Below are 21357 nucleotides of genomic sequence, written 5' to 3'. Positions count from 1 at the left end.
AAAGGAATCTTCAGATTTGTCTGCAGAATTTTCAGTATAACAATTCACACAAATAATCTTATCCGGCATCGCCTGCCGAGTTGACCCGAATCTAGAATGACTATTCGATCTTGAACACCCAATGACCCTCCTTTTTTTTTTTTAAACTTTGCCCTAGAGTCCCCTTTCTATGGGCTTTTGCCTGGTCTCTAGAGCTGTGTGCCATGTTTCTAGCAGGAATAGGCTGCAAGAGTTAAATAGTAACAATAAGTTATATTAAACATTTTTTTTAAGGATATTATTGTAAGATACTTTTAAGAAGAGTAAATTAATCCCTTGGAAGAAAATTACTTCTCACAGGAGTATTAGCAGTGTCCTAGCAGCTTTAAAATAGAAACATTTCTCTAGGCTAGACACTCCTTAAAAAAAACTCCATGAGGCTGTGAGCATGCTCAGAAGCAAGCTGCCCACAACCAAGATGGTTGTAACATCACCCAAGTATGGGCAGAGAGGAAAAAGCTACTGGCCTATATACGGAAGTGCACTCCCGCGCACTCGTGCTATACACACCCGCACACTCGTGAACACTCCCCACCAATCCACACTGTCCTGCCACTGCAGAAAGTAGAGAACCGGTGTTTACCAAACCATGAGACTAACCCCCCCCCCCCAGGAGATGCTGGAAGCAGCCTGCTAGGGAGAAAGGATGGAAGGAGATAGAACCAGATAGAACAAGATAGAACCCAGGGAAGAAAAGGACAGACAGGCAGAGGTAACTAATGCAGCCATTGCACACCTGTATGCATTTAGCACAGGAACTAATGCAGCCATAGTTCATTTGTATGCATTTTGCACGTGAATGTAATGCAGTCATAGATTATTTGCATGCATCTTGCACATAAAAGAAATGCAGCCATGGTTCATTTGCATGTATCTTGCACATGAAAGTACTGCAGCCATAGTTAATTTGTATGCATTAAGTACATCAATGTAATGCAGCCATAAATCATTTGCATGCATCTTGCACATGAAAGTAATGCAGTCATAGTTCATTTGTATGCATCTTGCACATTAAAGTAATGCAGTCATAGTTCATTTGTAAGCATTTTGCACGTGAAAGTAATGCAGTCATAGTTCATTAGTATGCATCTAGCATATGAAGGTAATGCAGCCAAAGTTCATTAGTATGCATGTAGCACATGAAAGTAATGCAGCCAAAGTTCATTAGTATGCATGTAGCACATGAAGGTAATGCAGCCAAAGTTCATTAGTATGCATGTAGCACATGAAGGTAATGCAGCCAAAGTTCACTAGTATGCATCTAGCACATGAAGGTAATGCAGCCAAAGTTCATTAGTATGCATCTAGCACATAAAGGTCATGCGGCCAAAGTTCATTAGTATGCATCTAGCACATGAAGGTAATGCAGCAAAACTTCATTAGTATGCATGAAGCACATAAAGGTAAAGCGGCCAAAGTTCATTAGTATGCATTTAGCACATGAAGGTGATGTAGCCGATGTTCATGCTATGCATCTAGCACATGAATGTAATGCAGCCAGCGTTAATTTCTATGCATCTAGCACATGAAAGTAATACAGCCATTGCTCACTTGTATGCATTTAGCACAGGATACTGATGCAGGCATTGCTCATTCGTATGCATTTAGCACACATGTATATCTCCGGGAAAAGAAGACCGGGCTCTCTGTGTAAGGTACATTTAGTACCTATGCAGAGACTTCCCAGGGAAAGGGATAAACCCAAACCCTGGGGTTAGAAAGGGTACTGAAAAAAGAAATGAAGAGAAGGAAAGAAAATAGAAATAGTGTCCAAAAGGGAGGACAAAGGAAAAAGAATACTGGTGGGTGATACGCTCAACAAATTTATAGTTGCGGTGTCCAACAGGGTTCACGGGCGGGGCCAGAACCCACAGTATGCTGCCATGGAAGCACCAGGGAATAAGATAAATTTGTATATTCAGTAGCGGTGCATTTGCATTACACTATATCATGAATAAACGCATTTAACCACTTCAGTACCAGCACCCTCTGCCCCCTTAAGGACCAGAGGGTGCTGGTACAGTAAACCACCGCTTCCCGACGAATCGCCGCTAAAATCAGTCGCTCCCGTCGCTCTGTCCCCGCCGCAGGCTGCTCTCTCTGCCGTCGCTATGACGGCAGAGCGCTGTGCGCCGGTCAGGAGCCGCTTTCATTGGCTCCTGACCCTGTCACTCAATGTAAGCCAATGGGAACGTCTTACAGGAATGACAGGGCCAGGAGCCAATGAAAACGGCTCCTGCCCGGCTCACAGTGCTCTGCCGTCATAGAGACGGCAGGGCAGCACATTGCGGCATGGACAGAGCAGCGGGGACGGGCGGGGGCGGCGGTGAATGGGACGTAGAGTTTACGTCCGGTCAGAACCGCAGTGCCACCCGCCCGCCGTAGATTTAAACTGCGTCAGTCCGCAGGTAGTTTATAAACATGTAAAAACACCTCAATTCAATGAAGTCTGGACTGTGAAGACTGGAGTGCACTTGTCATATTTAATTCTTTATAAATACAGAGAGGTATGACAAAAGTGTTTGGAAAGACCAATTAACCTACAGGACCTACCGGTATTTCCATTTTAATTTTTTAATTTAGAGACATGGCGCATTACGCCTTGTTTACACTGTCATCTAATGCCTTGGATTTTAAAGCAGCAGACAAAACATATCAAGATGGACATACAAAAAGTACCCATACTTTTCATATGGTGGTTGTCTTGTTAGCTGCTGCATTCTGTTTCAGGAAAGTCTTACAGCGTGCATTTTTTCCTGGACAGCAGAGTGCATTAATAGTTATTTGCTGAATGGCACACCTGATTTAAACTCACAATTACTCAGCAATGTAACCTATGACATGCAACATGTCTAATGTGAGCTGAGCCTTACTTTACATGTACTGCAAAACAATGTAGCCGTCTGTGTATATCACTAGAAAAAAAATTATAGCTTCGATAAAGTATAACCAGTTGATAAATTAGGTCTATATTTTTTATCTGAAAACAGAAAATATAATGGTATTTCTTGTGGACTATAGGCTCCTTTAGCTGTAATTTGTTACTGGTATTGAACATACACCCATGTTTAATGGAGGCAAATTAGTGAGGGTTCCTCAGGAAAGCAACACAGTGGTTCATCTTTCCTAATCGTGTGTAATTGCATCTGCTGGCTTGGAAACAGGTGCACATTGAATGTTGGCACTTAACAACAGGGGTAAGAGGTTCAGCAGCAACACTTATTGTATATCCCATGACTGGGTCATTGTTATAGGAGCTAGCACACTAGCTCACTTGGCAACATGCTAGAGCGCACTTAGCCTAGAAATAACATCTTGTGTTGATTGTATCTCGCTGTATCATGGACAATATAAACTTTTCACCCCAAGTGTTTGTTTTGGTGAAAGAAAATGCTTTTACAAATTTACAGGTCAGTTCTTCACCTCATTATATACTTATCCGTCAGAAATCCATATCTTCCCAGTCGTTATCCTGCCTGTAGTTAAAGATACAAAATACCACAATATAATATTTCATTTACAGGCTTGGCGTTAGAGTGTCTGAAGCCAGCTGTAAATGAACAGTAAAATAGCATGTATTTGCCCTAACTACAAATAGTAAAGTGGTATGGCTGCAGCTTTGTAGGCAGTATAACTTTTTTTTAACAAACATTTTTCTTGCTGGAGTAGGATGTAGACTTGAAATTAGTCACATTAACAAAAAAAGTATTTTGTTTGAGTTTAACTAATATTTAAAAACCCACACACAATACTCCACCTTCAGAAATGTAAGATAATTACTGCAAAGTCCCCCTTATCCAGAACGCAGTAAACTGGAAGCATCAACTAGCCGGCATGCCTGAGGGGGATAACGGGGACAGAACTTTTGAGGGTTTGCAGGGCTTAAACCACTTACCTACCCTCTGGGCACCGTCTTCTAAACATTCAGCAGCTCCCAGCGGATTTCTGGCATCCATGGCTCTTGGCGTGTCACCTGACCTGATGCGGAGTCTGGAAATTATCAGTTCGAGATATTTCCTATGCGAGAATTGCCAGAAGATAGAAGCATGCAGAAGACGAGCATGTTACAAGAAAACATACTGTATAGAAAAGACAAAAGAAGTACCGTATACAGATATGAAGAAATAAGTATAAAGAAGAAAGATGATAATAGAAGAGTACAGTACAGTTATCTCCCCATTGCTCCAGGTCCCCAGAATCACTCCTTGGCTAAAGTCAATCACGTTTGGCTAAAGTCAAATTTTTCCTGTTGCCTGCTCTTCCCCACAACACTCACGCCCCATTGAGGGAAGGGAATAGGAGGGTGATAGGAGGGAACATCAAAGAAATTCTGTCCCTTGCTGTGCAGTGATTATGGGGACCGGAGGGAACAAGGAGAGAAACAGACAACACGCAGAGGTAGGATGGATCCAGCATGAACATACAGTGGGTTGCAAAAGTATTCGGCCCCCTTGAAGTTTTCCACATTTTGTCATATTACTGCCACAAACATGAATCAATTTTATTGGAATTCCACATGAAATACCAACACAAAGTGGTGTACATATGAGAAGTGGAACGAAAATCATACATGATTCCAAACATTTTTTACAAATAATAACTGCAAAGTGGTGTGTGCGTAATTATTCGGCCCCCTTTGATCTGAGTGCAGTCAGTTGCCTATAGACATTGCCTGATGAGTGCTAATGACTAAATAGAGTGCACCTGTGTGTAATCTAATGTCAGTACAAATACAGCTGCTCTGTGAGGGCCTCAGAGGTTGTCTAAGAGAATATTGGGAGCAACAACACCGTGAAGTCCAAAGAACACACAACACAGGTCAGGGATCAAGTTATTGAGACATTTAAAGCAGGCTTAGGCTACAAAAAGATTTCCAAAGCCTTGAACATCCCACGGAGCACTGTTCAAGCGATCATTCAGAAATGGAAGGAGTATGGCACAACTGTACACCTACGAGGACAAGGCCATCCACCTAAACTCACAGGCCGAACAAGGAGAGCGCTGATCAGAAATGCAGTCAAAAGGCCCATGTTGACTCTGGACGAGCTGCAGAGATCTACAGCTCTGGTGGGAGACTCTGTCCATAGTCATGCACTGTACAAAGTTGGCCTTTATGGAAGAGTGGCAAGAAGAAAGGCATTGTTAACAGAAAGCATAAGAAGTCCCGTTTGCAGTTTGCCACAAGCCATGGGGGGGACACAGCAACCATGTGGAAGAAGGTGCTCTGGTCAGATGAGACCAAAATGATACTTTTCGGCCAAAATGCAAAACGCTATGTGTGTCAGAAAACTAACACTGCACATCACTCTGAACACACCATCCCCACTGTCAAATATGGTGGTGGCTGCATCATGCTCGGGGGTGCATCTCTTCAGCAGGGACAGGGAAGCTGGTCAGAGTTGATGGGAAGATGGATGGAGCCAAATACAGGGCAAACTTTTAAGAAAACCTCTTGGAGACTGCAAAAGACTTGAGACTGGGGCAGAGGTTCACCTTCCAGCAGGACAATGACCCTAAACATAAAGCCAGGGCAACAATGGAATGGTTTAAAACAAAACATATCTATTTGTTAGAATGGCCCAGTCAAAGTCCAGATCTAAATCCAATCGAGAATCTGTGGCAAGATCTGAAAACTGCTGTTCACAAACGCTGTCCATCTAATCTGACTGAGCTGGAGCTGTCTTGCAAAGACACATCGCCGCTACAGGAAGCCGCTCTCTATGGTTTCCTCCGTCATCACAGCAGCCGCCGAGGGGCGCGCTGCTGTGAATTAGTTACCGGAGCAGGACGGGGATAGAGGAAGCGGCGCCGCCTAAGGTAATAGCAGTGGTGGCCGCGGGGGGAGCGGGGAGGGGCACTACCTACCTACCCACCCACCTACCCATACTGGGACTATACTAGCCATACTGGGGCACTATGCTAGCTATACTTGGGCACTATGCTAGCTATACTGGGGCACTATGCTAGCCATACTGGGCACTATACTAGCCATACTGGGCACTATACTAGCCATACTGGGCAGCACTATACTAGCCATACTGGGCACTATACTAGCCATACTGGGCACTATACTAGCTATACTGGGACACTATACTAGCTATACTGGGCACTTTACTAGCTATACTGGGGGACTACCTACCCATACTGGGCACTTTACTAGCTATACTGGGCACTATACTAGCTATACTAGGTCGCTACCTACCCATACTGAGCACTATACTAGCTATACTGGGCACTTTACTAGCTATACTGGGGGACTACCTACCCATACTGGGCACTTTACTAGCTAAAAAAAAATATTTATATCGGAAAGACATATAGACCATTGAATGCAAGAATCGGAGAACACCTGTCCAACATTAGAAGCACCACAATTGACAAGAAAAAACTGAACCCCTTGGCAATGCACTTCAGAACGGTACATAACTCTGACGTATCGGGTTTTAAAGTAAAAGGTATCTATAAATTAAATATAAGTCCTAGAAGAGGAGACTTTGACAAACAACTGCTTAGAAAAGAATCCATGTGGATTTACCAATGTGGAAGCCTATACCCAAACGGCCTGAATAAGGACTTGAATATAAAATCATTCTTATAGTCTATACCGGACTTTTTGTCCCCTGAACTGCAGTTCCAAATTTATCCACAAGATGTCACCCCAGTAAGACATGCGTACAAGCGTATTTTTATGCGTTCCAGCGTGGCTATAAAAGAGAGCTTTGCACATGCGCAGTACGTCTGAGGAAGACCAGAGTGACGAAACGCGTCACGTGCTGTGTGACGCCGATCCAGGAAGCTACCTTCGTAGCGTCCCCCGTGCCTCCGCATCCTTCCTCTCCTTCTAACCGGCCACACACGGAGATGAAAGTTTAAAGAACCACTCCCATAGCCGATAACCAAAGGGATCCCAGCGGACATCATACAACTGGTAACGGTGGTCGAGAAACCCAATTGCAGGGTACCCCACCATGATGTACTCCAGCAGAAGGTTCGCCTGAGGTTACGTGAGTTATACTCCATAAAGCCAGCAATAGGATTGAGGTTAGACCCAATGCGGGTCTGTAATGGATGCGTACATGTGTAAGGCATAGAGGCTTGCTATATTCCGCAAACGGGGTGACAGAGGTGATAACTGCTTACTGGATTCCCGGCTGTTGCAACTGAAGATAACCTTATATATGGGCCTGAAGATTAATGTGTGTACACAAATTGGTTCTTATGAATAGGAGTGCACTCCAATTAGGACTAATATGGCCATAACAATAGGTGCTTCTGTTACTTTTTAATAGGGGGGGGTTTATATGATATGTATGCTTGATCTTTTTTGCTACTGAATCTTTAATAAAGCCATTTGAATTATATATTGCTCTAGTGCTACCCAAATCCACTTTTTTTCTCTAAGATACATTTATGGGTGAGACGGGCACTTTATATATGGTTATAGATATCCCGTTTATTCCTTTTTACACTTTACTAACTATACTGGGCACTTTACTAGCTATACTGGGCACTTTACTAGCTATACTGGGACACACTGGAGGGGGGGGGGGGGGGATCACGCAGCCAGCATTTCCTACCCCCAGCTTATATGGGGGTCAATCATTTTTTCCTGTTTTTTCAGGTAAAAGTTGGGGGGGTCGGCTTACATGCGGGTCGGCTTGCTTGCGAGTATATACGGTAATTTTCATGAAAATGAATGCAAAAAGAATATTGGTATTTTCGCTCATCACTGCTCATGAACATGGTTACGACAGTGTATAGTAGGCTTTTTTGTGGAAATAATGTTGCAAATGGTTATTTTAGACTTATGGCTAATAAAATACAAATATTAAAATGTAAGAAAAATCAGAAATGCTTTAATTTTTTTTAGGGTGAAAAGATTGGACAGATTGTCTAATGGGCAGAGGCATAGCTATGGGCGGGCAAGGGGGGACATACAGTGGTGTGAAAAACTATTTGCCCCCTTCCTGATTTCTTATTCTTTTGCATGTTTGTCACACTTATATGTTTCTGCTCATCAAAAACCGTTAACTATTAGTCAAAGATAACATAATTGAACACAAAATGCAGTTTTAAATTATGTTTTTTATTATTTAGTGAGAAAAAAACCTCAAAACCTACATGGCCCTGTGTGAAAAAGAAATTGCCCCCTGAACCTAATAACTGGTTGGGCCACCCTTAGCAGCAATAACTGCAATCAAGCATTTGCGATAACTTGCAACGAGTCTTTTACAGCGCTCTGGAGGAATTTTGGCCCACTCATCTTTGCAGAATTGTTGTAATTCAGCTTTATTTGAGGGTTTTCTAGCATGAACCGCCTTTTTAAGGTCATGCCACAACATCTCAATAGGATTCAGGTCAGGACTTCGACTAGGCTTCTCCAAAGTCTTCATTTTGTTTTTCTTCAGCCATTCAGAGGTGAATTTGCTGGTGTGTTTTGGGTCATTGTCCTGCTGCAGCACCCAAGATCGCTTCAGCTTGAGTTGATGAACAGATGGCCGGACATTCTCCTTCAGGATTTTTTGGCAGACAGTAGAATTCATGGTTCCATCTATCACAGCAAGCCCTCCAGGTCCTGAAGCAGCAAAACAACCCCAGACCATCACACTACCACCACCATATTTTACTGTTGGTATGATGTTCTTCTGCTGAAATGCTGTGTTACTTCTACACCAGATGTAACGGGACATGCACCTTTCAAAAAGTTCAACTTTTGTCTCATCGGTCCACAAGGTATTTTCCCAAAAGTCTTGGCAATCATTGAGATTTTTTTTAGCTAAATTGAGACGAGCCTTAATGTTCTTTTTGCTTAAAAGTGGTTTGCGCCTTGCATATCTTCCATGCAGGCCGTTTTTGCCCAGTCTCTTTCTTATGATGGAGTCGTGAACACTGACCTTAATTGAGGCAAGTGAGGCCTGCAGTTCTCTAGATGTTGTCCTGGGGTCTTTTGTGGCCTCTCGGATGAGTTTTCTCTGCATTCTTGCGGTAATTTTGGTCGGCCGGCCACTCCTGGGAAGGTTCATCACTGTTCCATGTGTTTGCCATTTGTGGATAATGGCTCTCACTGTGGTTTGCTGGAGTCCCAAAGCCTTAGAAATGGCTTTATAACCTTTACCAGACTGATAGATTTCAATTACAGTACTTTTGTTCTCATTTGTTCCTGAATTTCTTTGGATCTTGGCATGATGTCTAGCTTTTGAGGTGCTTTTGGTCTACTTCTCTGTGTCAGATAGCTCCTATTTAAGTGATTTCTTGATTGAAACAGGTGTGGCAGTAATCAGGCCTGGGGGTGACTACAGAAATTGAACTCAGGTGTAATAAACCACCTTTAAGTTATTTTTTAACAAGGGGGGGGGGGCAATCACTTTTTCACACAGGGCCATGTAGATTTGGAGTTTTTTTTCTCACTAAATAATAAAAACCATCATTTAAAACTGCATGTTGTGTTCAATTAGGTTATCTTTAACTAATAGTTAACGGTTTTTGATGAGCAGAAACATTTAAGTGTGACGAACATGCAAAAGAATAAGAAATCAGGAAGGGGGCAAATAGTTTTTCACACCACTGTATGCCCCCGGGTGCAGCAGTACCCCTGCTTCTCTCCGTCCCTCTGCAGAGGAGTGCAGAAGGTTTAATAGCAGCAGAAAAAGCAGGGGACATCTGGCTATCTGCAGGGGGACACATCTGGCTATCTATAGGGGGAAACACCTGGCTATTTGAATGGGGGAAGGGGCACATTTGATTATCTAAACAGCATTTGTAAATAGACCCCACCTATGACCATGACCACATTCTGATGCACGGCCATGCTCATTTTACCCAGGGGGGGGGAGCAAAAACTGTCTTTGTCCCCGGGCTGAAAACCCTAGCTATGTCTCTGCTTATGGGGCAAAGTCTGTCCTGGCCTTCAGGTTGGAGGATACGGTTACAGCTAATACATACTTTTGGGGAAGGGCAGTAAAAGAAGACCTGTCCCTAGAGCATAGTGTAAAAAACACAACACTGTCTAGAATTTAAAGTAGCAGATATGCTTATTACATTATGTTTGCGCTAATACTACTTCTCATAACTTATTCAAAATTATGTGTACAGTAGTACAGGTATTATGCCTGTATATACTACTCATGTAAGAAAGGGAAGTATTAAGCAAATTAATTGTTTACAGTATACATACTTGCATTTTCTTTATCTGCATTAATGGTATACTGTTTTCCTGCACCTTTATTAAATGTTTAATTTCTTACATTGATAGAATTCCCATGTGTTCTTTTAATATCCTGTATATTTTTAGTACAGTTTTATATATTGTAGTCATTCTATAGGTATGCTTAACAGAGTGCAATAATTGCAGTAGATTTCTGACTGAGAGATGCTGGCATCAGTGGCGCAGGCAGGGTTACCTGATGAGATCAAGTCAACTGATCATGCTCCAGCTGACGCTGATATAGAATAACGATCACCTTAACGTATCTCTGCTGGTATTTGGCCTTTGTATCTCCTTTTATCGATCTGAGAACGCTGTCTGCCAATATGATGGGGTAAGCTGATGATATTATGTATTCCTCCATGACTTAATAGACTGAATTACATGAGTAGTGAAACAATAGGAGGCAGAAAATGAGTAAGGTACTACCTTAGATGCAGGCAGTCATACTTGTTCAGTAATGCTTCTTTCACTGATATACAGACTCTATTAACTGTGTTTTATTAAATACAGTGCAAAATTGGTAGGAACTACAGAAGTTTTATATTAACGTCTTTAAGCTAAAGACTGTTCTGGGAGACATAATATTATGTTCTTAAGAATTATACAGTACATAAGCAAGGGACTGAAAAGTGGAGAAGATACACATTTGTTATAAATAATGTCTACAGTTTGAAAATTAGTATAAATCCCACCGAATGCGTACTAATACATCAAATATGCATGATAATTAAATATGTTGGAAGTTGTATAGATAATTACTTGTATATTGACATGTTCTATATGTAACAAAGATGCATAATATAATTTCATAGAAAGATAAAAAGAAAAGATGAATACTATGGTATATAGTAAAAGTCAATCAAATACAATGGTCCTAATTTACTCTAGTGACCCTCCAAGCATTTTCACTGGGGATATGAAAAATGATCCTGCAAACCTGGACTGGAATAATTAACTTTTGTCAGTTATGATGTGGTTAGAATGTGCCCCCCTCCCCGGGGTCACAGCAGATCATAGACCGGGTGTGTGGTTGCAATTGCATGCTACATCCACAGCAAAATATTTTTTTTTAATAAATGCAGAAATTAGATTATTTTCTTTTACACTGTGAGTTTTTACAAGTTCACACTGTAAGCATCTGTATGAGACTGCAATCAAACAACAGCCAACTTGCTAATCTTTCAGCAGCCCCATTCTGTTTTAGAATAATCTACATGATGGCTGCAGTCTTTCGCTACATAATTGATTTTAAAGAGAACCCGAGGCGGGGTGAGAGGGGCAGATGGGACACACAGGCATGTCCACTGCCTCATGACATGCCTCTGTGCCCCCCCCCCCCCCCGCCGCGCTATAACAGCCCCCCCCCCCCCCCCCCTCCACCAAACACCCAAATTGACGACAATAATTGTCGCTATTTCAGAGGAAAATGGGAGGAGAGGGATTCCCTGCTCAAAATACCAACTAGGGGCGTTCCTGTAAGCTTCCCCCAGCTGCTATAGGGCAGCTTTCTCTCCCTGGCCATGCCCCCTGCCACTACCCCACCTCCCTGCACGCTGGGAGAGAATCTTTCTCTCCTTCCACCATCATGACCCCAGAGGTCACAAGAACAAAAGTCGGCCATAGCAAGCCAACAGAGTGGCGGAGATTGGCATGTACGGTGGCTACCTGATCCACCCAGCCTCCCGGATTAGGTAGCATAGTTTTTTTTAATTATATGTGCCCTCAGAGAATCGATCGTTCGAAGAATTGTATCTTTAATGGCCACCATTATATAAAGTAGCACAATAATACAGAACATAATTATACATGATATATACAATAGTACACCCAGGATCACTGACAAGACACTACAGGGGGGCTCGATATATGGGGCCCCAGTGCGTCTGTGGCCCAGCGAACAGGTCTGTATATACAAAGATTCTTTTTTTTTTCTACATGGCTCCCTCTGCTGCCTTCCAACTTGATGTGACATATACCACTGCTCCGCCTCTATCTCCACTCACATGTACTGTAGTCCCGTAAAAATTGCATAGAAAATGGCCACTGGAGTCTGCATTTGAGGACATATTTTTAAATGGTGGCCATTTTCTTGTAGTCCCATAGCAATTTCTATGGGACTACAGTACATGCAAGCGGAGGGGGAGGCAGAGCGATAGTAATAGCACATCTGTTTGGAAGAGGGCCCTGCTCTCAGATCCCCCCTCCCCTCCAACAACTCAATCCCGGACCAGCTTTAGAGGGTGGTGCAGTAGAATCCTCCCTCGTCTGAGACTTCCTCACAGCCAGCATGGGACAGTGGAAATTCAGGGTGAGGAGGTGTCAGTGAGAGATTACTGCTTGCTTGGTCTATTTGCTCCCTCTCTTTGCCCGCCCCTTCTCTGAAACGTTTTCTTTAACACTGCTCTTTCACTCTCTCTGCTCACCTACTCTCAAATCTTTCTCTAATACTGGGAATACACGTGTAACGATTGCGGAGTCGTTTTCGTGGTCAGTGCACGAGATGCGCACTGACACAGCGAAAACCTTCCACAAGCGTAACCTTCCCAGGCTAGGTGCAATGCACCAGCAGAGGGCAATTCCGACCGGCAGATGGCGCTGTGGAGTGCAGACGAGTAAAATCGCTGCACGGCCACAGATGCCAGATGGGGATTGTACAGATCAAGACAATGCAGGACTGAACAGCCCTTAAAGAGAAAGAGCACAGGTACAGGATGAATGTGTGTTCACCAATCTAGTCACGACCCTGCGACGGTGAACACACATCAGCAGAAACAAAAGTAGGAATGCGATCGCGAGATGGGCGATTGCCAGAAGTGACACAAGACAGATCAGAACAGAACACGAGAGGAGCAAAGGCACAGCAAACGACAATGTGAAGTAACGAAAATAACAAACACAAACTAAACGCGACCTGCAGCCCACAGACTAGAGGAATGGTCAAACAGCTGTCTGCCTGTGCAGCCAGCTGAGCGGATCATCACAACACGATGAGATTTTTCAGTCGATTTACTGCCCGATCTTATTTCCAATTGATTTTCTTATCTTTTCTTATCAATTTCCATTCACTTCTATGAGAAATCGATCAGAAAAATGATCGAAAATAAGATCGGACATATTGGAAATCATCTATCGAACCATCATCTGCTGAAAAAACTTATGGTGTATTCCCAGCATCACTGTATTTCTGTCCAACACCTCTGACTTGCTTTTTCTGATCACTCTCTTGTCTGACCATTCTATGATCATCTGCCCACTCTTGTGCTCTATATGCCTATTTCTATACAGCCCCATTCACATTATACGCATTGCCATGCACGTTTCAGCAACACGTATAGTGTGTGACTCGCAAGAATATCAGAAGTGCACTGCCTGTAGGGCATTCTCAAACAGAAGGTAGAGTAGCGCAAGGTCTCTACATCCCCCAGCTTCATCATGGAGGAGTGGAAGAGGATTCCAGTGGCAACTTGTGAAGCTCTAGCAAACTACATACCCAAGAGAGTTAAGGTAGTGCTGGAAAATAATGGTGAGCACACAAAATATTGACTCTTTGAAAGGAAACCTGAGGTGTGAGGCCTATAGAAGCTGCAATATTTATTTCCTTTTAAACAATAGCAGTTGCCTGGCACTTCCTGCTAATCAGGAAATAGTAAGGGTAAGCAATGCTGTAGACAGAGGAGACCAGCGGCAAGTGATTGTTGCATGGAGCCCAGAAGGTGGTGAGTTGTATCTATTTCAGGATTACCATTGCACTTACTCTGCTGTGGAAGGAGGAGCACGGATGGGGGCCTGAGGAGAGCAAGGGAGGGTGAAGTCGGGCCCCCCGCTCCATGGCTGAGTGCCAGTGTTGCCTGGCTCCCCCTCCATCACCTATACTGGTGCATTTTTATCTGATTAACCTATACCAGGTGCAACTTTGCCTGGCTACTTATACCGTCTGGGGGCAACTATGCCTGGCTACCTATACAGAGGGCACCTATGCATGGCTACCTATACAGGGTGCACCTATGCCTTTCTACCTATACTGTGGACACCTGTGCCTGGCCATCTATACTGGGGACATGGCTACCTATACTGGGGGCACCTATGCCTGGCTACTTGTACTGGGGGCACCAATGCCTTGCTACCTATACTGGAAGCACCTATGCCTGGATACCTATACTGGGGACACCTATACCTAGCTGCCTACACTGGGGCTTAAATACCGCATGGCAAATAAAGTTCGTCCACGGGTGGGGAAGGTTGGTGTTAAGGGTCGGCAAAATTTTCTACACCCTTGCTCTGGGTGCAATTTAGCCTAGAAACTGCCCTGATGAAACGATTTAGAGTCAATCTAGTTAGCATGTATAATTATCTCCAAGGGCAATATAAAGGCTTAGCTAATTAGCGTTTTAAGCATAGGCCTGTACAAAGTACAAGAGGACATGAACTACTCATGGTGGAATGTAGATTTTACCATCTGTTTACCTGTGTCTTACTGTTCTTCATAGTAAGAGTAGAATAGCTCACCACAGGAAGTAATTACAGCATATTTTATATTTGCATTTAAAAAGGGCTTGAATGTTTTTCCTACATTGAAGGCTATTTTAACCACTTGAGGACCACAGTCTTTTCACCCCTTAAGGACCAGAGCCTTTTTCTCCATTCAGACCACTGCAGCTTTCACGGTTTATTGCTCGGTCATACAACCTACCACCTAAAGGAATTTTACCTCCTTTTCTTGTCACTAATACATCTTTCTTTTGCTGCTATTTGATTGCTGCTGCGAGTTTTAGTTTTTATTATATTCATCAAAAAAGACATGAATTTTGGCAAAAAAATGACTTTTTTAACTTGCTGTGCTGACATTTTTCAAATAAAGTAAAATTTCCTATACATTTGAGCGCAAAAGTTATTCTGCTACATGTCTTTGATAAAAAAAAAACATTCAGTGTATATTTATTGGATTGGGTAAAAGTTATAGCGTTTACAAACTATGGTGCCAAAAGTGAATTTTCCCATTTTCAAGCATCTCTGACTTTTCTGCGCACCTGTCAGGTTTCATGAGGGGCTAAAATTCCAGGATAGTACAAATACCCCCCAAATGACCCCATTTTGGAAAGAAGACATCCCAAAGTATTCAGTGAGAGGCATGGTGAGTTCATAGAAGATTTTATTTTTTGTCACAAGTTAGCGGAAAATGACACTTTCTGACAAAAAAAAAGAAAAAAAAAGTTTCCATTTCTTCTAACTTGCGACAAAAAAAAATGAAATCTGCCACGGACTCACTATGCTCCTCTCTGAATACCTTGAAGTGTCTACTTTCCAAAATGGGGTCATTTGTGGGGTGTGTTCACTGTCCTGGCATTTTGGGGGGTGCCTAATTGTAAGCACCCCTGTAAAGCCTAAAGATGCTCATTGGACTTTTGGCCCCTTAGCGCAGTTAGGCTGCAAAAAAGTGCCACACATGTGGTATTGCCGTACTCAGGAGAAGTAGTATAATGTGTTTTGGTGGGTGGGAGAAATATTTCCGTAAATGACAATTGTTTTATTTTTTTTACACACAATTGTCTATTTATAGAGATATTTCTCCCACTCAGCATGGGTATGTGGAAAAATACACCCCAAAACACATTATACTACTTCTCCTGAGTACGGCGATACCACATGTGTGGCACTTTTTTGCACCCTAACTGCGCTAAGGGGCCCAAAGTTCAATGAGTACCTTTAGGATTTCACAGGTCATTTTGAGAAATTTCGTTTCAAGACTACTCCTCACGGTTTAGGGCCCCTAAAATGCCAGGACAGTATAGGAACCCCACAAATTACCCCATTTTAGAAAGAAGACACCCCAAGGTATTCCGTTAGGAGGATGGTGAGTTCATACAGTGTTCTCCCCAGGCTCTTTTAGCCGGGTGCTCCACCCGGCTAGATTTGGTGACCACCCGGCTGTCATCGGCTCACCTCCTATGCTGTACGCACAGTTGCCCTGCATTTTCAACTCGCCCCACCCGGCTACTTTTTCATGCCACCCGGCTACTATTTCATGCCACCCGGCTGGAAAAAAAATTCTGGGGAGAACACTGTCATAGAAGATTTTTTTTTTTGTCACAAGTTAGCGGAAATTGATTTTAATTGTTTTTTTTCACAAAGTGTCATTTTCCGCTAACTTGTGACAAAAAATAAAATCTTCTATGAACTCACCATACTCCTAACGGAATACCTTGGGGTGTCTTCTTTCTAAAATGGGGTCATTTGTGGGGTTCCTATACTGCCCTGGCATTTTAGGGGCCCTAAACCGTGAGGAGTAGTCTTGAAACCAAATGTCTCAAAATGACCTGTGAAATCCTAAAGGTACTCATTGGACTTTGGGCCTCTTAGCGCACTTAGGGTGCAAAAAAGTGCCACACATGTGGTACCGCCGTACTCAGGAGAAGTAGTATAATGTGTTTTGGGGTGTATTTTTACACATACCCATGCTGGGTGGGAGAAATATCTCTGTAAATGACAATTGTTTGATTTTTTTTACACACAATTGTCCTTTTACAGAGATATTTCTCCCACCCAGCATGGGTATGTGTAAAAATACACCCCAAAACACAATATACTACTTCTTCTGAGTACGTGTGTGACACTTTTTTGCAACCTAGGTGCGCTAAGGGGCCTAACGTCCTATTCACAGGTCATTTTGAGGCATTTGGATTCTAGACTACTGCTCACGGTTTAGGGCCCCTAAAATGCCAGGGCAGTATAGGAACCCCACAAGTGACCCCATTTTAGAAAGAAGACACCCCAAGGTATTCTGTTAGGAGTATGGTGAGTTCATAGAAGATTTTTTTTTTTGTCACAAGTTAGCGGAAAATGACACTTTGTGAAAAAAAAAAACAATACATATCAATTTCCGCTAACTTGTGACAAAAAATAAAATCTTCTATGAACTCATCATACACCTAACAGAATACCTTGGGGTGTCTTCTTTCTAAAATGGGGTCACTTGTGGGGTTCCTATACTGCCCTGGCATTTTAGGGGCCCTAAACCGTGAGGAGTAGTCTTGAACCCAAATGTCTCAAAATGACCTGTGAAATCCTAAAGGTACTCATTGGACTTTGGGCCCCTTAGCACAGTTAGGCTGCAAAAAAGTGTCACATGTGGTATCACCGTACTCAGAAGAAGTAGTATAATGTGTTTTGTGGTGTATTTTTACATATAGCCATGCTGGGTGGGAGAAATATCTCTGTAAATGACACATTTTTGATTTTTTTTACACACAATTGTCCATTTACAGAGAGATTTCTCCCACCCAGCATGGGTATGTGTAAAAATACACCACAAAACACATTATACTACTTCTCCTGAGTATGGCGATACCACATGTGTGACACTTTTTTTGCAGCCTAGGTGCGCTAAGGGGCCCAACGTCCTATTCACAGGTCATTTTGAGGCATTTGTTTTCTAGACTACTCCTCACGGTTTAGGGCCCCTAAAATGCCAGGGCAGTATAGGAACCCCACAAGTGACCCCATTTTAGAAAGAAGACACCCCAAGGTATTCCGTTAGGGGTATGGTGAGTTCATAGAAGATTTTATTTTTTGTCACAAGTTAGTGAAAAATGACACTTTGTGAAAAAAACAATAAAAATCTAATTTCCGCTAACTTTTGACAACAAATAAAATCTTCTATGAACTCATCATACACCTAACAGAATACCTTGGGGTGTCTTCTTTCTAAAATGGGGTCACTTGTGGGGTTCCAATACTGCCCTGGCATTTTACGGGCCCAAAACTGTGAGTAGACTGGAAACCAAATTTCTCAAAATGACTGATCAGGGGTATAAGCATCTGCAAATTTTGATGACAGGTGGTCTATGAGGGGGCAAATTTTGTGGAACCGGTCATAAGCAGGGTGGCCTCTTAGATGACAGGATGTTTTGGGCCTGATCTGATGGATAGGAGTGCTAGGGGGGTGACAGGAGGTGATTGATGGGTGTCTCAGGGGGCGGTTAGAGGGGAAAATAGATGCAATCAATGCACTGGGGAGGTGATCGGAAGGGGGTCTGAGGGGGACCTGAGGGTTTGGCCGAGTGATCAGGAGCCCACACGGGGCAAATTAGGGCCTGATCTGATGGGTAGGTGTGCTAGGGGGTGACAGGAGGTGATTGATGGGTGTCTCAAGGTGTGATTAGAGGGGGGAAATAGATGCAAGCAATGCACTGGCGAGGTGATCAGGGCTGGGGTCTGAGGACGTTCTGAGGTGTGGGCGGGTGATTGGGTGCCCGCAAGGGGAAGATTAGGGTCTAATCTGATGGGTAACCGTGACAGGTGGTGATAGGGGGTGATTGATGGGTAATTAGTGGATGTTTAGAGGAGAGAAGAGATGTAAACACTGCACTTGGGAGGTGATCTGATGTCGGATCTGCGGGCGATCTATTGGTGTGGGTGGGTGATCAGATTGCCCGCAAGGGGCAAGTTAGGGGCTGATTGATGGGTGGCAGTGACAGGGGGTGATTGATGGGTGGCAGTGACAGGGGGTGATTGATAGGTGATTGACAGGTGATCAGTGGGTTATTACAGGGAATAACAGATGTAAATATTGCACTGGCGAATTGATAAGGGGGGGTCTGAGGGCAATCTGAGTGTGTGGGCGGGTGATTGGGTGCCCGCAAGGGGCAGATTAGGGTCTAATCTGATGGGTAACAGTGACAGGTGGTGATAGGGGGTGATTGATAGGTGATTGATGGGTAATTAGTGGGTGTTTAGAGGAGAGAAGAGATGTAAACACTGCACTTGGGAGGTGATCTGATGTCGGATCTGAGGGCGATCTATTGGTGTGGGTGGGTGATCAGATTGCCCGCAAGGGGCAGGTTAGGGGCTGATTGATGGGTGGCAGTGACAGGGGGTGATTGATAGGTGATTGACAGGTGATCAGTGGGTTATTACAGGGAATAACAGATGTAAATATTGCACTGGCGAATTGATAAAGGGGGGTCTGAGGGCAATCTGAGCGTGTGGGCGGGTGATTGGGTGCCCGCAAGGGGTAGATTAGGGCCTAATCTGATGGGTAACAGTGACAGGTGGTGATAGGGGGTGATTGATAGGTGATTGATGGGTAATTAGTGGGTGTTTAGAGGAGAGAATAGATGTAAACAATGGATTTGGGAGGTCATCTGATGTCGGATCTGCGGGCGATCTATTGGTGTGGGTGGGTGATCAGATTGCCCGCAAGGGGCAGGTTAGGGGCTGATTGATGGGTAGCAGTGACAGGGGGTGATTGACTGGTGATTGACAGGTGATCAGGGGGGATAGATGCATACAGTACACGGGGGGGGGGGGTCTGGGGAGAATCTGAGGGGTGGGGGGTGATCAGGAGGGGCAGTGGGCAGGGGGGGGGATAAAAAAAATAGCGTTGACAGATAGTGACAGGGAGTGATTGATGGGTGATTAGGGGGGTGACTGGGTGCAAACAGTGGTCTGGGGGGTGGGCAGGGGGGGGTCTGAGGGGTGCCGTGGGCGATCAGGGGGCAGGGGGGGGGAAATCAGTGTGCTTGGGTGCAGACTAGGGTGGCTGCAGCCTGCCCTGGTGGTCCCTCGGACACTGGGACCACCAGGGCAGGAGGCAGCCAGTATAATAGGCTTTGTATACATTACAAAGCCTATTATACAATGTAAATGCGGCGATCCGGGTGCTAGTAACCCGCCGGCGCTTCCGAACGGCCGGCGGGTTACTACGAGCGGTGGGCGGAGCCAGTCCCCGGCGGCTGATCGCGTCACAAATGACGCGATCGCCGCATAGCCACTCCCGCAGCCGCCCCCGCCGATGGGCGTATTGCGGTCGTTTGGGCCCAGTCTTTGCCGCCGCCCATCGGCTGGGGGCGGTCGGCAAGTGGTTAAAGATTTTTTAGAAAGAAAAATGGGGGAGTCGGCTTAGCCATGAACTGGCTTATCCATGAATAAATAAACAAATATAGTAATAAAAATGATTGCATTATTTTAAAATTGCATTAAGTTTAGGCATAGAAAGAGTTTACACTAAAAGCTATGACCACATAGTAAACTCTCGCAAGCCAATAGGGGTTACGGTTTGGTACTGTTTATTTACAAACTAGTTAAAAGCTAAAGTAAAAAAATATATATATTTGTTGTTGCCTTTATTTGGCCTAGCACTTCCACAATCCCTTTAACACAATCTACCTCATAACATGTTTGTAGGCACCAGTGTTATTGGAAAATGTGTAAAACTTAGTGCTCGTTTTTCCACTTCCAGACCAGCGGAGTTGAAATCTATGTCCTGCTTGTGGCTGCGCAGCTCTGACAGGACGTAGGTTTCAACAATCGTCACTGATCACGTCGCTCTGCCCCCGCAGCAAACCACTCGCCCTGCTGTCAATATGACGGCAGAGCTCTATGAGCTGGTCAGGAGCCGATTTCATCAGCTCCTGACCCTGTCATCACTGTAAGCCAATTCCATTGAATGTTAGACATAAAAGAGGGGTCTGCACAGGAAGAGGGTGGTGCTGTACAAGGAAAGGGATCTGCAAGAAAGTTGGCCCAGGTACACAAAAAATATAAATGAGGACCAGATTTGATATGCAGAGCACAGTGAGTGCAGTAAGAGTCTTGGAGAAGCTGGTACTGAATCAGAGTATAGACACAGCAGTGCTCATGTCAAGCATAATTGGAAAGTCCTAACTCCTTGCTGTTTTTGTATGTAATTGCAGATGAAGAAAACATGACATGTACCACACCGTTGCAAATCCATGGAGAATTATTGAAAAATACTGAAAAACATATCAATCTCATGTGTTTCACCAACCTATATGAGAGAGACTACATTTTCCTCACACTTGTAGGTTTTGTCATATTTGGCTCTGGAACAGTAGTAGCCTGGCTAACTGGTGTCTGCATTGTTATCTATGATCGACTGTGTGGCACAACTGAAGATGATGAAGATGAAGAAGATGAAGAGCCTCCCCCACCTCCAAAACCAAAGAAAAAAGAAGAGGCCTAGATCATTGCAAGGCATATAGTACATCAAGTTATCCATTTCTGACAACCTTCTTATCATTTCATTTGATAGTCTAGTAAATTCTCTCCAAGGTGTAAACTCAGCATGGAATTATAAAATATTCAAAAAAATA

At 43.8% G+C, this 21357-nt stretch overlaps 1 protein-coding gene across 1 annotated transcript in view; it reads left to right on the top strand.

Moving 5' to 3' along the window:
* The window catches only part of LRRC52 (leucine rich repeat containing 52), a 122903-nt gene extending 101546 nt beyond the window's left edge, over positions 1–21357 (top strand). The window contains exon 2 of the mRNA XM_068242109.1: positions 20938–21357. Coding sequence (XP_068098210.1) covers positions 20938–21227 — 290 coding nt within the window. The 3' untranslated portion in view covers positions 21228–21357. The remainder of the gene's footprint in view (positions 1–20937) is intronic.

The sequence above is a fragment of the Hyperolius riggenbachi genome, chromosome 6, assembly GCF_040937935.1.
Source record: "Hyperolius riggenbachi isolate aHypRig1 chromosome 6, aHypRig1.pri, whole genome shotgun sequence".
Classification (NCBI taxonomy): domain Eukaryota; kingdom Metazoa; phylum Chordata; class Amphibia; order Anura; family Hyperoliidae; genus Hyperolius; species Hyperolius riggenbachi.
Note: the sequence above shows the minus strand (reverse complement) of the source record. Positions and strands in the feature narration are given on the sequence as shown.